This window comes from Neovison vison, chromosome 1 (assembly GCF_020171115.1).
Source record: "Neovison vison isolate M4711 chromosome 1, ASM_NN_V1, whole genome shotgun sequence".
In the NCBI taxonomy this organism is placed as follows: Eukaryota; Metazoa; Chordata; class Mammalia; order Carnivora; family Mustelidae; genus Neogale; species Neogale vison.
In genome coordinates, this window is record NC_058091.1 from 210,262,462 (window position 1) to 210,281,028 (window position 18,567).

Genomic DNA, 18,567 nt, shown 5'->3' on the forward strand with positions numbered 1-18,567 from the left:
CTGGCTTCTGGTGATTTGCTGATGCCTTTGGAGCCCTGCTTCATCAGCCCCATCTCTGCCTTCCTCTTCGCCATGAGAACACCATGGTGTTGTGTCTGCATCCAAATTCCCCCTTTTTTATAAGGACATCAGCACATGGGATCAGGAGCCCCTCTACTCTGGCTCATCATAACCAGTTATATCTGAACCACCCTGCTTCCAAAGTAAGGTCACATTATAAGGTGCTGGATTTGGTGGGGGACACCGTTCAACCCATACTGCTCTTCAATAGAACTGTTTGGCAGTAACCTTCCCTACGGTGATGGCTTTACCCCAGTATCCATATGAACAGGACACAAAACGCTTGAAATCAGAAGAGAAATGTTTGTGTTAAAAACCAGCTCTCTCAGGGTGCCTGGGTGGCTCAGTGGGTTAAAGCCTTTGCCTTTGGCTCAGGTCATGATCCCAGGGTCCTGGGATCGAGCCCCACATCGGGCTCTCTGCTCAGCAGGGAGCCTGCTTCCTCCTCTCTCTCTGCCTGCCTCTCTGCCTACTTGTGATCTCTGTCAAATAAATAAATAAATAATCTTAAAAAAACAAAAAACAAAAAACCAGCTCTCTCAGCACCAGTTAGGATGGTGCTTTCTCAGCTGTGATCGCTGACGTTTGCCCCACGGTAGCCACTAGGCTTGGCCTCTCTCCTGAGGGCTAGTGCTCTTCTTTATATTCAACCCAAACACGGATAACAGCTCCTTTTCCTCTGTCCTCTTCCTTCTATTCTCGGACACAAGCTAAAGTTTCCACAGGAAAAAGCTACAGATAACACGATGCCATTTTGTCCACATTAACTTGGTTATGAAACCGAGAGACTAAAGATTTTAAAAAGTTGTGGCCCATCTCTCCAACAATCTACAAGGCGTTCATGAGTATCTTGTTTTCAAAAGCATATTCAGTAACAACAGGATTAGAAAATGCTTGTCAGATAATGCCGGTTTTTAAAAATTACAGTATGAAACTATAAATGCAGTATGTGACTTTATGTGTGTCTTTATATACATATACATAAACTGGAAGAAAATTCACCTAAACATCAGTAATTATTAGTCTGGGTGGTGGGATTGCTAATGATATTTGCTCTGGATAATGAGATTCCATTTTTATCTATTTTTATGTTTACCAAACTCTCCATGGTAAATACGTATTTTTCTATAATCAGAAAAAAAGTTATTTTTTAATTTTATGGAACATCACTGAGTGAACAGTGTTGCTTAAAAATAAATTAAAATGCTGATTTTATTCAAAAACAAAAGAATGATGAATTACATCTCGGAATCTTGATTGCTGCAATCTTGTGTGTTATCTGGATGGCTGAACGTTTACTGATTTATTTTTCTTTTCGTTTTAGATCAGCATCAAGGTCGTAGTCCAGGACATGTTGACTGGTATTGAGAAACTCGTCAGTGTGGCTTTCTCTACCTTTGTAGCCAAACCAGTTGGAGAAGAAAAGGTAAATTTTCTCTGTGAAGGAATGTCTAGCTTGTTACTCAGGGACATGTTAACGGTTGCATCAGAATTATTATGGACAAAAAGACCTTTCTTCTTACTGTGACATATGCTTTCCCAAGATTTGTCATCTACCCCTATTTCTGTAAAAGTTGTCATTGTGTGGTAATAGAGTATTAACGGACTTTAGATAAAGGGAGATAGATATAGCCAGTCGGTAAAAAAGGAAAAAAATACTGTTTTAAATGATCTGAAGGGCCTGTCATTTCTCAAAAATAGTGTTCACTGGTTTTGTTCTTTTCTTTTGTGGTTATATAACTCAAAATTGAGTTAAAATAATTTTTCTTAAAAGCAAGAGTGACATAGTAAGCCATTGCATGTTGTGGTCCAATTGTCTGTTTCTTCCTGAAGGAAGAATGTCAAAAAGGCTGAACGAAGCTTCATGGAGTATGGAATAAAAACAGCCTTCAAATAAATATGTTGTTCTGATACGTGTGCCCTGGGGGCTTGCCTGCCCATTGGCCAAGAGCAGCTTGTCTGTAGTCTCCTGGGAATTTACTCATTATGGTTTCTTGGCTTTCCTTTTTGGGATCAGGGTATCCAGGAGAGGATTCACATTTAGTCTAAGCAATTTTAAATGCAATCATCCAATTTGGAATTTAAATCTTTCAATGCAAGGACCACTCCAGAGGTGGGCACGGTGGCTTCTTTCTCCTGGTTCTACTTCGAAGGGACAAGGTGGTCTTCTCACTCTACAAAAGCGTTCTTCCTCAGACTGCCTCCTACTCTGGAGCTGGGACAAAGCCATGTTTTCTGTGTTCCCAGCAAAGCAGCACTCACTCCCAAGCTACTCCTCACCTGGGCCAGCAGGCAAAGAGATGGATGGGTGTGAGTTAGTCTGCCCTATGCCTGGGTGGTAGATGTCCCTGCAGACTTTTGTGCCCCAGGACACGTCTCCCACTCCCTGTCCCTTGTCCCTTGAGATACACCACAAGCCATATTCACAGTGCCCAAGGACATTCTTTTTCAAACTGAAGTTCATGTCAGCTGTTATTTAAGATGCAGCTTTCTGGGCTGTGTCTCAGCTCTACTGAATGAGAATCACAAGTACAGGAACTGGGGATCTGAACTTTGACAAAGCATCCCCAGGTATCCTATGTTCATTCAAATCTAGGACATTGAGAGTGGTCTTGCAAACCGTCCTGTCTTTCCAAAATCTCGAAACCCTGGAGAAAGAGAGGATATGGGGGTGAGTGCAAGTGACAGAAAAGATCCTGCCTCTCCATCCTGTTCCTTGTTCTCATTCTGACCTCAGGGACTCATGGACTGAGAATATAATAGTCTCACTTCCGTCTAGTCTCTGCTGAGCCTGAAGAACTGTTTTCTGAAAGTGGTTCTGGAAGGTTGATGCCTTGCGGTGCTGCCACAGTAGGTTGGCTCAGGTAACCTTTATTGCAAAGCACCTTTCCCAGACTTTCCAGCTAGTACCATTCTTGTTCAGTGGCACATCACGAAGAAAGCCATGAAAAATCAGTGGTTCTGTCTAAAACAGCAGGCCAAGCTGCATCATTGTTCAAAGTGGGTTTATTCCAGGATGAGATCGTGATGAGGCTTAGTTGGTCAGTTGCCCAGTCTGGATCACTGAAGGACTCACAAAACTCCATAGCGGATGCTTATGCAGGGCTTCACTAAAACCAAAAGAAATAGGATAGCAGGAGAGGGGGCGCCTGGATGGCTCAGCGGGTTAAAGCCTCTGCTTTCAGCTCAGGTCATGATCCCAGGGTCCTGGGATCAAGCCTCACATCAGGATCTCTGCTTGGCAGGGAGCCTGCTTCCCTTCCTCTCTCTCTGCCTGCCTCTCTGCCTACTTGTGATTTCTGTCTGTCAAATAAATAAATAAAATCTTAAAAAAAAAAAAAAGAAATAGGATAGCAGGAGAAAGAAAGCATAAACAGCAGAGAAGTTCAAGGCTTCCAGGCATAGTTCTCAGGGTCCATTTCCTTTTTTTTTTTTTTAACTATTTATATTTTCATCATGATACAGGCTCTTTTTAATCCCCATCCCCTATTTCACCCATCCCCCCCACCCCACCTCCTCTCTGGTGACCATCAGTCTGTTCTCTATATTTAAGAGTGTTTCTTGGTTTGTCTCTCTTTTTTGCTTTCTCATTTGTTTTGTTTCTTAAATTCCACATATGAGTGAGACCCTATGATATTTGTCTTTCTCTGACTTGTTTTGCTTAGCATTATACTCTCTGCCCTGTGCCTGTAGTTGCCAATGACAAGAGAGCATTCTTTATGGCGAGTAATATTCCATTGTATGTGTATATATCACATCCACATCTTCTTTATCCATTCCTCTCTCAGTGGGCACCGAGACTGTTTCCATAGTTTGGCTATGTGTGAATGTATGTCTGTATCCCTCTGAATTAGTCTTTTTGTACTTTTGGGGTAAATACCTCATAGTGCTATTACTGGACCATGGGGTAGTTCCCTATTTAACTTTCTGAGGAACCTCCACACTGTCTTCCAGAGTGACTATACCAGTTTTCATTCCTACCAGCAGTGCAGTAGGGGTCCCTTTCTCCATAACCTCGCCAGCACCTGTTGTTTCTTATGGTGTTGGTTTTAGCCGTTCTGACAGGTGTGAGGTGGTATCTCGTTATGGTTTTGATTCGTATTTCCATAGTTAGTGATATTGAGCATCTTTTCACGTGTCTCTTGGCCATCTCTATGTCTTCTTTGAAGAAACATCTGTTCATGTTTTCTGCCCATTTTTAAATTGGATTGTTTGGGTTTTGGGTGTTGAGTTGTATCATTTCTTATATTTTGGATACTAAACCTGTATCAGATATGGCATTTGCAAATATCTCCTGACATTAAGTAGGTTGTCTTTTAGTTTTGACAATTATTTTCGTTGCTCTGCAGAAACTTTTCATTTTGTTGTACTCCTAATAGTTTGTTTGTTTGTTTGTTTTAACTTCCTTGCCTCAGGAGACATATCTAGAAAAATGTTGCTATGGCCAATGTCAGAGAAATTACTGCTTGTGCTTTCCTTAAGGATTTTTATGGTTTCAGGTCTTACATTTAGGTCTTTAATCCATTTTGAGTTTATTTTTTTGTATGGTGAAAGAAAGGGGTCCAATTTCATTTTTTACATGTGATGGTCCAATTTTCCCACCACTTTGTTGAAGAGACTGTCTTTTTCTTATAGTATATTTTATTCCTCCTTTGTCAAAAATTAATTGATCATGTAATTGTGGGTTTATATCTTGGTTTACTGTTCCATTCCATTAATCTATGTGTCTGTTTTTATGCCAGTACCATACTGTTTTAATTACTAGCATTTTGTAATATAACTTGCCATCCAGATTTGTGATACTTCCAGTTTTGTTTTTCTTTTCTTATTTCTTTTTAAATTTTATTTATTTATTTGGCAGAGATTCGGCTAGGGAGGGAACACAAGCAGGGACAAAGGGAGAGGGAGAAGCAGGCTCCTTGCTAGGCAGGGAGCCGACTCGGGGCTCTATCCCAAGACTCCAGGATCATGACCTGAGCCAAGGCCAGACCCCTTGTTTTTCTTTTTCAAGATTGCTTTGGATATTCGAGGTCTTTTATGGTTCCACACAAATCTTAGGATTGTTTGTTTTAGCTCTGTAAACAATGCTGTTGGTATTTTGATAAGAATTACATTAAATGTGTAGATCATTTTGGGTGTTATAGACATTTTAATAATATTTGTTCTTCCAACCCATGAACAGGGAATGTCTTTCCATTTCTTTGCATTGTCTTGAATTCTTTTATCAGTATTTTACAGTTTTCAGAGTACAGGTCTTTCATGTCTTTGGTCAGGTTTATTCATAGATATTGTTTTTGGTGTATTTATAAATAGGGTTATTTTCTTAATTTCATTCTCTGATGCTTCATTATTAGTGTATAGAAATGGAACAGATTTCTGTACATTGATTTTGTATCCTGTGACTTAAGTGAATTTATTTATCATTTCTTTTTTATATCATCTTTTTTATATCTATTTTATTATATCATTTTTATCATTCTTTTCTATATCATGTCATCTTCAGATAGTGAAAATTTTACTTCTTTCTTACCAATTCAAATGCCCCTTTTTCCCTTCTGTTGTATAATTGTTGTGGCTAGGACTTTCCAGATTCCACTTTTATGTTGAATAAAAGTGGTGAAGGTAGACATCCTTGTCTTGTTCCTGACCTTTGGGGAGAACCTCTCAGTTTTTCACTCTCAGAGTCCTTTTCAGTTATACAAAATAAGTTCCATCTATAGATTGGAGAGCCAAAACACAAGTTCACCAGGTAGACTTTTTTACCCCACTGGTCATACAACTAAAACAAGGCTATGGAGTTAAGCCAGTATAAGTTATCACATCTGTATATCCCTAAACAAATTAGACAAGGCAGTCTACGGGAGTTTTAGACTTGAAAGCAGCATATTATAAATCACTGGCTGCTTCGCCTTCTTGGTGAAGGGTCAGTACCAGCCTTCAGATGTCCTGGAAATGAGCATGGAATTATCTCCATCCAGCCTCAAGGTGACTTCCCTATGCATATAGGTCAACAGACATGTATTTATGGGAGAGCTTGAGCCCTTGGTTGTGTTGCGTCAGATTTTTAGGTTTCTGGAGGTCAGTTAAAGCTTTGTTCTGACCTTTTGATTCTTATAGTTTGCTTATTAGATAATGCTTTCACCATGTGATGAAATTTCCAAATTAGAACTAGCTCTTAGTACTCGAGAGCTTTCTCTAGAACGTGTTATTCCCTCCCTTTGAGATCTTAATTTTGCAAGGAGCAGAAAACATTTCTTGGTAGGAATTCAATGACCTCAAAGTCCCCCGCCTCGTTCATTAATTTGAAGAACTTTTTAAATTTTGTAGCTCTTTTGAAAATTTTAAAAATCAGGGAAAAATAATATTTAGAAAACTCTTTAAAGCACATATCTTATTGTATGTAGAAATAATTAAGCCTATAATGACTTTTTTAGTTTAAAAATACTGTAAGAAATAAATTTAGTCAAATAATATGTGTAAAAATACCCAGAAATGCTCTATTTACTTTGAGTTAGAAAACAATGTAACATATCATTTGGTTTACAAAACTCATGTTGTCCTCTGATGACTTAACAAGGTAATGAAAGAGACATGGTTTTTTTTTTTTTTCGAGATTTATTTAAAACCAGTCACACTTCTAACTGAGCAAGATCACATGGAACATAATCTGGCTTCTGAGAGAAGGAAAGTTCGATTACATCATGAAGATACCTTTAAGAACTTGATGAAGGAAAATAGCAAGTTTGAAGGTCAGTAAACCTTATAGGTTTACAGTAAATCTTATAGGTTCCTGACCTTAATTACAGGAACTTTAATTATATGACTGTGACAAGTAAAGGGTCCTTTCTTCAAACACCCTTCTTTTCACCCTATTATTACAATTCGGCCCTGGCGATGCTTGGTATCTTCCCCCAACAAACTCAGTGGCCGGAGAACGAAGGGCCTGGCCAATTCAATATGTAACCACCGACACCGAAGGCCTCTCTAAATGGGGGTTCTCCAGAGGAAGAGACAGGAAAGAAGGGTGACGGAGACCAGGCAGTCCTTATTGGTAAGAATGCGTTCAGTAGTGATCAACCAGTGAAGGAATGACAACACACTCTAGCCATCTGGTGCTTCACAGTTTACTAAGCAGTCTCTCATTCATTACTTCAGATGAGCTGGTTATAATATCAACAAAGGAGAAAACGGAAACCGAGCCATGAAGACCCTTGCTAAGGGTCATAGGAAGCACTCTGATTCTATTCTTGCTATGAACAGAGGCGCTAAGTTTCTATTCCTGTTTCCTGGCTCTTCCCTGGTAACCCTGGGTTTGATAAGCCAGAGTATCTTAGTTCTCTGGCTGTGGTCAAAGGCTCTCTGAGGCTTTGTGGGGCCAGAATGGCAAGGAAAAGAGGGCTGCCTTGCCTCTCCCCTGCCCTTCCTTTTCTTCTGACCCTATATCCCGCAGCCCCAGGGGAGATGACTTACTGGGGAGAGCAAAGCGGTGAGGTTGGAAGTGGAGTGGTCCAGCTCCAGTCGCTCTGCTCACCACTGCCAGAGGGGCCAGGAAGTTCACAGAAGATCCACCTCCCCCGAGCTCCGAAAGCAGATCCCTGTAGAAGAGGAAGGAAAGGCTGAATACGTAACCATTTACATCGACATTAATGGAACTGGACGGGATTATGCTAAGTGAAATAAGTCCACCAGAAAAAGATAATTATCATATGTGGAATATAAGGAATTGCACAGAGGATCACAGGGACAGGGAGGGAAAACTGAATGGGAAGAGATCAGAGAGAGAGAGAGAGAAAAACCATGAGAGACTCTTGACTCTGGGAAATAAACTGAGGGTTGTGGAAAGCGAGGTGGGTGGGGAGGGGGGTAACTGGGTGATGGGCCTTAGGGAGGGCACGCGATGCGATGAGCACTGGGTGTTAACCACAAATAATGAATCATTGAACATTACATCAAAAACTAATGATGCATTATGTGTTAGATAATTGACTTTAAATACAATAATAAAATAGGAATGGGATAAATCTGTTTAAAAAGAAAAGAAAAAGAGGAGGAGGAGGAGGAAGGAAAAGAGATGAGAAAGTATCAGGGTGAGAATATTGAAAGAGAGGAAGGAAGAAGAGGACACAAAGACGCCAGAGGAGAGAGGAACGGCAGAGGCAGGGGCATCTGCCCTGCATTCTGCCCCGCATGACACCATCATGGTCCTGGGACCACCTCACAGGTGACCTCTGGTTTGGAAAAAAAGTTTTCCAAAGGTGTCTATTCTTGTAGACCTTTAAAAAGACAATGCCCATTACCAAGATAACTTTTTTTTTTTTTTTAAGATTTATTTATTTGTTTGACAGACAGAGATCACAAGTAGGCAGAGAGGCAGACAGAGAGAGAAGGGGGAAGCAGGCTCCCTGCTGAGCAGAGAGTCCGATGTGTAGCTCCATTCCAGCACCCCAGGATCATGACCTGCGCCGAAGGCAGAGGCTTTAACCCACTGAGCCACACAGGTGTCCCCCAAGATAGCTTTTTAAAGAAATGAAGACATCATCATTAAATTACCCTGCTGAGAAGAGTCCATCCTTTTGTAAAGATGGTATCGGCACCAAACTATACTTAAAATGCATTTTGCTAAAGTAATGAAATGGCTGAACCATGAAAGCAAAGGCATACCAGAGAGAAAATTCAAGGTGGAAGGAGGCAGGACATGAAAAGATAGGACTGTGTCACTGAGGCTCTGTTAGGCCAGGCAAAGCAGCTTGACATTTCTTCTCTCCTTGAGGGAAGCCAATGAAGATCTGGGCAGGGTCGCGTTATTAGGCTGGCACTGAATATGGTCAGTCTGCATAGAGGAGGGGAGACTAGAGGGAAGGAGACCAGGCAAGGGGTGAGGAGCGGTATACTAGGCAATGACAGTAGAAAGGGGAGAGGGGAAAGGGCAAAAATATGCAAGGGATAACAAAGCAGAATAGGGTCACTCATGTGGGGAGATGGGTGAGGAAGAAGAAGCTGTTCAGGGTTACTCTCAGGTTTCTGGTCTGACCACCTGGTCAGCTAATGGTGGTATCATGAACTGAGCTAATGCATATGAGGGGGAGTGGAGGGGCAGTTTTGAAGACGTGGATGATGAGTTGAGTTTAGTCTGACGTGCCTGTGGAACAACCAAAGGGACAAAATCAGGGTGAGGAGATTTAGTTTGAGACACAACAGCTGACATATGGTCATTCAGATGAAATAGTACCTACAGTCACCTAGGGAGGGCTCACATTGGCACGAGGTTGGGGGACCAAGAGTGAAACTTGGAGCACAGGGCCATTTGAGAGGTGAACTTTGTTCCAGAAAGTTAGGAATAAAAACTGTCCACTGAACTGTGAATACAGAAGTCATTCTCACGTGCTACGGCCATTCACATATAGAGGTAAAATGATTGTAATCGATTTCAGTTTCAGTTTATTAGGAAGCTGGGCAGATCACCCTAGAGGTCTCGTTCAGTTTAGATGAGAAATTTTAAGAAGTCTGTTTTTATCGTGTTTCCTCTGATCTACCCTAAAATGGGTTATTCTACATTCCTTTACACAAAGCAGCTTTGAAACTAACTTCATTGATTTGATCTCTTTAGAAAATTTACTAGCTTTCATGTCATCGAGGTAGCGTAGAACCTAAAAGCAATTTCTCTTAGTGTCGGAGCCGGACCCTGGAACTTGAAGTTGCCATGAAGGCATGGTTTGTCTACATGCTACCTGCTGTATCTGGATAGAGTTTGTTTTGAACTGGACAACACCTTCTAAGGGAAGATAGCTAGATCATCTTTGTTATTGAACAAATAACAAATGTCTTAGAAAACCCAGGGCTCTACATTGATAGTAATACCACAACTAGTTAGAATCTCTTTCAGATTTTATGTGGTGGAAATGCATATTGTTAGAAAGAAATTTGAGTCAGAATCATATACTTTCAGAAGAAAAGGGAAACAAATGAGATTAGATTATGTAAAAGCAGGACTTATTTGGAATGGGTCATTGCTTGGAAGCTTGGCTTGTAGGAAAAGACTTCGTATTTGGAGCATTTTAATTATTTTTTAGCAAGAAATCTAATTTTTATGAGCATTATCCCGTGTTGATGCTTTCTTGTTATGAGAAGGAAAACTGGAATACCCTCAATTCAGGTCAAAGTTCCTGACCCAAAATTGTACAATGAGGGCAAAAGTTGTCCAAGCAGAATGATGACACAGTTCTTAATGAACATCCAAAGTCCAAGTATTGAAATTGACCTCTGGACAAGTATGCTCTAATTTGGAAGCCTGAAGAAAGGGGGAAGTCTGTTTACCATAGTTCACCTGAGTACACAGCCAGAGCTGTGAGCCTGACTTGGTCTCTGAGCCTGGCAGAGCCATATTTCTTTATTGATTGGCAATTTCCTGCAAACAGGCTTCATTCAGCACCAAAGTCACCTGTACTCCATCTATTTCTGCATACATGTCATTGCTGGTGCTTATGCACACATGACCTGCCCTAGTACCTACCTCTGTATATCCCCGTGGATGCCGTGGACATCTTCATAAGAATTCAGTCGCTTTTTCTTTAAGGTTATCCCTTAGGAAAGAAGGAATCACCTTATATTTGAGACTTTAAAGTGTCCCTCATAATATAAGGCCTACTCAGTTTTAATTTTATAATTATTTTAAATAATTTAAACATAGGTAGTACACATGGAGACGGTGAAAAGTTCAAAAGGTACGAGACAGCATTTGGTTAGAAGACTTCCTATGATCAGTATCTCCCAGTTAGCCAGTTCCTATCTCAAAGACAACGAATATTAGACACACACACACACACACACACACACACACACACACACTTGCCCTTACTTGGAGCGCAGTATTCAAACAGCTATGCACCTTTCTTTTTGTCATTTAACATTGTATTTTAGAGATCGTTTATACTAATCTTGAACAAAAAAGTAAGAGATACTGACCTAAAAAAACTCAATCAATACTAGTTTGAGATGATAATAGGACATCATCTGACAAAGTCCGTAATCACAAAAAAAGAGAAAGAAGTTGGAAGGGATTGAAGGTTTCATGTACCTTTTGAAGACCACTTCGGGAATCAGCCCAGTCCTGATGACAGCAAGATGGTGGACTTGTATCTAGAACAAGCTTCAATTTCTGGAAAAAATATTTACAAACATGTTTGCAGCACATCTCAGCAGGCAGAAAAATAAGAGAAATCCTCGAAGTCCAGAAACTATTAGAAAACACAAATGCAGCAATGTGAGGAGATAGAAGAGCTGGCATTTGTTCAAGACGCTGTTGGTGCTAGAAGACCTAGAACTTGTGTGTCAGTGGGCCTGTGAAGAATCAGGACACAAAGCCAGCAGCCCATGTTACATGGAAGATTGGATCGGAAAACCTTATATATAGCTGCAAACCTAAAAATGATATTTTTGGTGAGTCAAGTGGAAAAATCCCAATTCACAGAGAGCTCTTGTAGGGATTTTTTCCTATCTCAGCAATAGCCCTAGGTAGATTGGGAAAAATATACAGAACAATATCCGCGCCCCCCCCCCCGCTAAAAAACTGATTCCCTTTGAGAATTCAATGACAAGCACATTCTCATGTAGACTTGGTTTCAGAATTCACTCGACTTGTTTGGACTAAAACAGACCCATGTCAAATTTAGTGGGAAGTGGGAAGTGGCGCCATGTTATATAGTTCCCCCAGCTCATCCGCAACCGTAAATGCAAACCCCTGGACTTTAAGCCCAGCTCTCAGGAATCCCCACACACATAGGTCCAAGGAATATGAACTCCTAGACAAACATCATAAAGGATAATAATAAATGCGTCACCAAAATCCAGAGAAGGATTAGACAAGAGAAGGAGGCCCAGAAAGACTATAATTAACTGCATTTATCATATAAAGAATACTAAGTAAGAATGTTAATGTATTTTAAAAAATAAAAGAGAATCAGATGTATTAATCAGGAATAAAAAATTACTTAGAAGGTTTGACAAAGAAACAGAGAATTTCTATGCAAAAATATATATAATAATAACAAAAATATATAATTATATATAATAAAAATATATAATAATTTAAATATAAAACTCAGTGAATGGATAAACTGCAGTTAAGACAGTAACTGGAAGACAGATCTGAGGGAGTTACCAGAATGCAGATGGATTGGCAAAGAAATGAGAAATGTATGAAAGATTTGGAGACATAGAGAAAGGAATAAGAAGTCTAACATGCATTGATCAAAGCTAGAGAAAGAATAAAAAGAATAGGAGAGAAGTAACATTTGAAGCAAATGATACAGACATTTCATTCAGAGGTAACAAAGTTTAATATACATGTGAAAATATGTTGGACCTCCTTAATCAGGGAAATGCAAATTATAACCAACACTAGATATTTCACACCCACAAAATTAGAAAAACTTGAGCCAACTACAGTATTGTCTAAGTGAAAATGTGGAGCAGTGGGAACGCTAAAAAATAACATACAGAAATGTAAATCAGTACAATCATTTTGTCACCTAAAAAGTTTCTGTTGAAAGCAAGAACTATGAATGTGGAATAAACCAGCATATTCATCCAATAAATATTTACCAAATGCCCATATTCAGAAATTATTAGAATTTAAAAAGAAAATCAGTTCTTGAACAAAAGAGCTTAGGATCCAGTGGGTCAGACAGTCAAAGATCACACAAATAAACATAAAACTATAACTGTGAGGGGTGCCTGGATGGCTCAGTGGGTTAAGCCTCTGTCTTCGGCTCAGGTCATGATCCCAGGGTCCTGGGATTGAGCCCCGCATGGGCTCTCTGCTCAGCGGGCAGCCTGCTTCTCTTCCTCTCTCTCTCCTGGCCTCTCTGCCTCCTTGTGATCTCTGTCTGTCAAATAAATAAATAAATCTTAAAAAAAAAAAACCTATAACTGTGAAAAAAAGAAGATACGTGTGAGGGTCCTAACAGTGAGAATTAGCTGTTAGGTCTGGGAAGGCTTTCTTGAAGAAAAGATGCCTGGGATTGGCCAACAGAGTACTGAGGAGGAAAAATTTTCCTCTACCCTATAAACTACTTCTAGCTGCTATAAGAATTAAATGTCATGAGAGAGATTAATAGGAGAAAATCAAACAAAAGTTAAATTCCATATATACGTGGGAGAGACCCAGAAAAACAGTAACTCACTGAAAAGGCTGAAGCCATCACCTTAAATACTATCTTCAGCCAAAGACAAAAGATGATATTGGGGGTGGTGGGTCAGTTATGGGAGGCTACCAAGAAAAGCACAGGAAACAAGAATAAGGTTATTACACAGATATAAGCCATTGTCTTCACCACTGATAAGTTTCTAGATTTCAAGTCATCCCCCTCTTTCTGGTACAGCAAGGGAAATATCCTTACAAATGGAGATTTTTCTTATACACCTAAATGTCTCTTACCACCCACTAACTTCTACTGGGTTTTCAGAGCTTCTCTTGTATCTGTAGTTTCCTAAAAACAATGAGCCTGAAGAGGTACATATTGGGATGGCAAAATTTGTTCCCCTATAAGAGAAAGGGAAGAAGCTGGTCTTGGCCAGGGGAAGTGCAGCTGACAGATGGAACAGCATATGCAAATGCCCTGGTGTTGAAGACAGTACTTAGTTATAAGACTGAAAAAAGGTCTCATAGCGGAAGCAAAGAGAGAGATTGAAAGAGAATATGATGGGGGTAAGGTGGTAGGAGTGGCCATGGAGCTCACTGGGGATGGAGTGGTAGGCCTAGGCCAGAGGAGAAAGGAACGTTTAGGGCCAAGGGATGTGATGAAGTTTTATAAAGTAAGTGAGGTTGGGCGGGGTGAGGTCCAGAGCCAATGACCAAGAAAGAATTCTTGAGACATCTTTGGTGCAAAATGGTGGTTTATTAAAGCACGGGGATGGGACCCTTCTGCAGAAAGAGCTACTGTCCCTGGGTTGTTAGGGGTAGCTGATTATATACTATGGGGTTGGGGAGGTAAGGAAAAAGGAGGTTTGAAAGAACTTTCATATGCTAAAGAGGACCTACAGGATGCCCAAGGCCTTGTCATTGACAGGTTAAGGTTGTTTTTCCTTTTAGTAAGGTACTAAGAGTAATACAGTTGAGAGCTTCCTGGAGGAATGTCACATTCCTGCTATCACACATCCTTATCAATGAGCTTTAGTTTTAGAAGAAATTTAACTTTATTTGCATTTCCCTCTGTCTCAGCCTCCCTCAATTTTATGGAGGGGAAGATGATGTTAGGGCTTCAGGACCTGGAGTTATGGGTCTTTGGAAGTTAGGCTGTTGATACAAAAGCCTCTTCCTGGCAAATCACTAGGACATTTGTAAACTGAGGTGGACTCAGGTCTTGCAGGATTGTGATCTCTACAAGTTGACTATTTGTTTTTCCTTTCAGACAGCCAGGAGTGCCTAAGGAATGCCACATATATCCCATGGTGGGGGAGGGGGAGTAGAGGGTTGGGGAGTTGAAGGAGTTTGGGGGGGTGGGGGGTGGGGAGGTGGAGGGGGCGGTTGTGTGATGTCAGCTTCTGCTTTGTCCTCAGCTTGCCTTCTGTTCCCTCATCAGAAGGATTTGGGCGTTTATACTAGGATGTTATAGGATCTTTCTGACATATTTATAAGTAGATGACTGAAATGGTCAGTGGAATGAAGGGGGGAAAATGAAAAGACGATCAATTAAGTATAAATTGATGAAGTCCCAGAACCTAGGTTGGGTTCGGTGGGGTGAGGTTCGGAGCCGATGGCTAAAGAAAGAATTCTTAGGACGTCTCTGGTGCAAAAAGGTGGTTTATTAGAGCACGGGGACAGGACCCGTGGGCAGGCAGAGATGCGGCTGCCCCGAGCCTGTGAGGAGTGTCTGGTTATATACACAGGAGTTGGGTAGGTGAGGACAAAGGGGTGTTCAGAAGAGCTATTGGGGCAAAGAATACTATCAGGATATTGAAAGCCTGGTTACTCTCAAGTCAAGGCATTTCCCCTCTAATGAGGCATTAACATAAAGACAATTGGGAGTTTCCTGGTGGAATGTTACATTCCTGCTATCAAGCGTCCTAGTGAGGTGAGATTTAGGTTTACAAGAAATTTAACTTTATTTAGGGCTTGAGGAACTGAGTTATGTGTCCTTGGAAATTGGGCTATTGATAAGGTAACTTCTTTGTTTGTAAATCTCAAGAACATTTGCAAACAAAGGGAGACTCCTGCCTTACAGGACTGTGGTCTCTGCAGTATAACCATTTGTTCTTCTTTCAAGGCAGTCAGGGGTGCCTGAGGAATGTCACACATATTACTAAGGGGAGTGGGTGGAGAGGGGGTGCAAGGCGCCAGCCCCTGCTCCCTCCTCAGCCAGCCTCCTGCTCCCTCATCATAAATCTAAAAATTTCATGAGAAAATGTAGCTCGTCATTGTAGTCAGGCTTCTCAGTTATCTGTGGCTGTGCCGAGAATGGCCCCATTCCCAGTTCCCAACAGCTGGCCAGTCTGTGCCCTTGGGCTGCCAGCCCAGCTCTCCTTCTGCAGCACAACTGGGATGGCACCCCTGATTTGTAAATCCTCCTCCATCCTCCTCAGCAATGGCACCTCCGATTTAAGCCTTGCTGATGAGTCACTGGATGCCACAGGAAGCATAATTGAATACATTTTACTACTTTGCAGCCAGAGTGAATGATTTCTCCATTGTTGAGCGTAAAAACCAATTTGTCAGTAAACGGAGCAGATACAATTCAAAGGAAGCAGAAGGACCGGAGAAGTACTCATTGTGTCTTTTCTGTTTGTGACTGCATTCATTGCAAAACAGCAACTGCAGGAGGCCACTTCCCATTCTGAAGTTTATACTGGAGCAAACTATTCCGGATTCTCAGCGTTGGTGGCTCTTTATAGCTCTGATTCCTTTCATTTTAACAACCTTAGGGAGGTATAATCGATGTACCACAAATGATAATTATTATAAATAATTTAATAAATAATTATGAATAATAATTATCATGACATACCATAAATTCATGTGCTTGTATTTGAAGTGTACAGCTTGGTATAAGTTTTGAGACATGTGTACCCCATAAAACTATCACCGCAATCAAGATAATAACGTCTCCATCAAGCCCCAGATTTTTTGCCTCTCCCTACCCCTCCTCCACTCCAAACAACTTGAAGTTTAAATGTGACTATTCTTTTAATCAAAATTCCTGTGAACTGGAAAGATAGGTTGGCATACAATCTCTAAACGGCCTTTCTGGTCCGTTTTCTTATCCAGTTCCCTTTAAGTACCCACCATTCAGGAGAAAGTCACTCTATAGAATGAAACCCATTTATTTCCTCAGATTTAAGTCTTTGGGAATAATTTTAATTTTTCTAACAATCCCCCGGGTTCAGTGTGCTGCTAGTGATGAAGTTCTAGAACCTAGGTGAGGTTCGGTGGGCCGAGGTCCAGAGCCGATGACCACGAAAGATCTTGAGACATCTTTGGTGCAAAATGGTGGTTTATTAAAGCACGGGAACAGAACCCGTGGGCAGGAAGAGATGCTGCCCCGCGTTGTGAGGGTAGGCATGTTATATACCTTGCAGTTGGGGGAAGGTGAGGAGAAGGGAGGTTTCAAGGGGAGTTTTCATATGTTAAAGAAGGCCTACAAGGTGCTGGGGGGGGGGGCTTGCCCCTAGGGCCTGATCAATGTCATCTTTAGGTCAGGCATTAACATCAAGATAGTTGGGAGGTTCTTGGTGGGGTGTTATGATCCTTCTATCATTTACATTCCCTTCTACCTCAGCCTCCTCCAGTTTATGGTGGGAAGGGAGACATTAGGGCTTCAGGAACTGAGAGTTATTTGCCTCTGGAAATTTGTGCTATTGATAAGGTATCCTCCCTGTTTAGATCTCTAGGACATCTGTAGAGCAAGGGAGATTCCTGTTCTACAGGATTGTGATCCCTGCAAGTTAACTATTTATCATTCTATGGCGGTCAGGGGTGCCTGAGGAATGCCACACATATGGAGGGGGGCAGGTGGAGAGAGGGTGCAAGGCGCCAGCTTTTGCTTGGTCTTCAGTCAGACTCCTGCTCCCTCATCACTAGGAAGGAACAGCCATAGTCCCAGGGTGTGCGGTTCACTCCACCAGTATGCGTGTTACATCTACCTTTCAGACCCCATCTGTGACGAAGAGGAAGGAGTGGTTCCCACGAGTGGCACATCTGTTCAGAGCATTGAACTTGTCCTCCCGTCCCACGCAAACCATCATGGAAATACGTTTGGTGGCCAAATTATGGCGTGGATGGAGACCGTGGCTACTATTTCTGCAAGGTTCTTGGTTTTGACCTTTGGCGTATGAGGTTGGGTTCTAGTGGGAAGAGATTAGAAAGGGTTTGAGTCCTGGTTATGGAGATAGTCAAGGAGACAGGGAGAGAAGAGTGTTGCCTTTTATCAAAGAGAAAAAGTAAGTCATTTACCCATTTACCCTACGATTAATCTGTCCTTTTGTTTGAAGGTGAATGTTTCTGTCCTTGGTTCAAAAATAAAAATGAAGTGACTGCTCTGATACTTTATTCTGAATTGTAGATGGTGGTCACGTAATCCTGAAACTCCCTGTAGTTATGGCACAGCCGATGCAGAATAGAAAGAGAAGACAGCCTTTACATTTAAAAATAGTCAAGTTGCAAACTTTTCTAAAGGCAGTTTACAAATAGGGTTGACCTCTGACGTCCCTGGTTACAATCATTATGGCCAGAGGATTAACTGAAAAATAAAATGAGAAAGAGAAATTTGGAAGAAAACTTTTATGTACTTTTCAGTTTCAAAAAAAAGGCATTTTATTCTCTCTCTTTTTTTTTTTTAAGATTTTATTTATTTATTTGACAGAGAGAGGGAGAGCAAGCACAAGCAAGAGGAGGGTCAGAGGGAGAGGGAGAGAGAGAAGCAGACTCCCCAGCTGAGCCAGGAGCCTGATAGAGGGATTGGTCCCAGGACCCTGGGATCATGACCTGAGCCTCAGGCAGACATTTAACTGACTGAGCCATCCAGGTGTCCCAAAAGGCATTTTATTCTTAATGGAGCCATGTAGGCAACTGAGCAGCTTAAAGGAACATTGTGTATTCTGAAAATGCATTTGAACAGGAACTGTCCTACCAACAATTTTTGTAACTGTTGAAGATCGTGAAGATCTTATTTTCCCAAAGTTAAAAGAATTTCATTGTGACTATGTCTATAATTGTGACAATAGTTAGAAACCTGTAGAAATCCTTTTTATAAATTATGCACAAATAAAAGAGTTCGTTTTAAAAATGAGATTGTCATTCTCAATGACAATAAAGTATTTGAGCCTGTTCTATTGTAAAGGCTTACAGTATAATTAAGTATGGCAGAATGTTCACTCTGTGTTGGCACAATTCCTTTGAATAACTGAATGACTATAGTGGGAATCTAAAATGTAGAAAATTTAAAAGTAACTCTGAGATCAAATATACTTTATAAATACTTCAAAATTACACACACACACACACACACACGCACA

General features: G+C 41.0%; 1 protein-coding gene across 1 annotated transcript in view; it reads left to right on the top strand.

The window, feature by feature from the left end:
- ACOT12 (acyl-CoA thioesterase 12) overlaps positions 1–18,567 on the top strand; it is a 47,900-nt gene that overhangs the window by 14,417 nt on the left and 14,916 nt on the right. Inside the window, exons 4-6 of the mRNA XM_044266189.1 lie at positions 1,385–1,486; positions 6,674–6,809; positions 17,204–17,360. Coding sequence (XP_044122124.1) covers positions 1,385–1,486; positions 6,674–6,809; positions 17,204–17,360 — 395 coding nt within the window. The remainder of the gene's footprint in view (positions 1–1,384; positions 1,487–6,673; positions 6,810–17,203; positions 17,361–18,567) is intronic.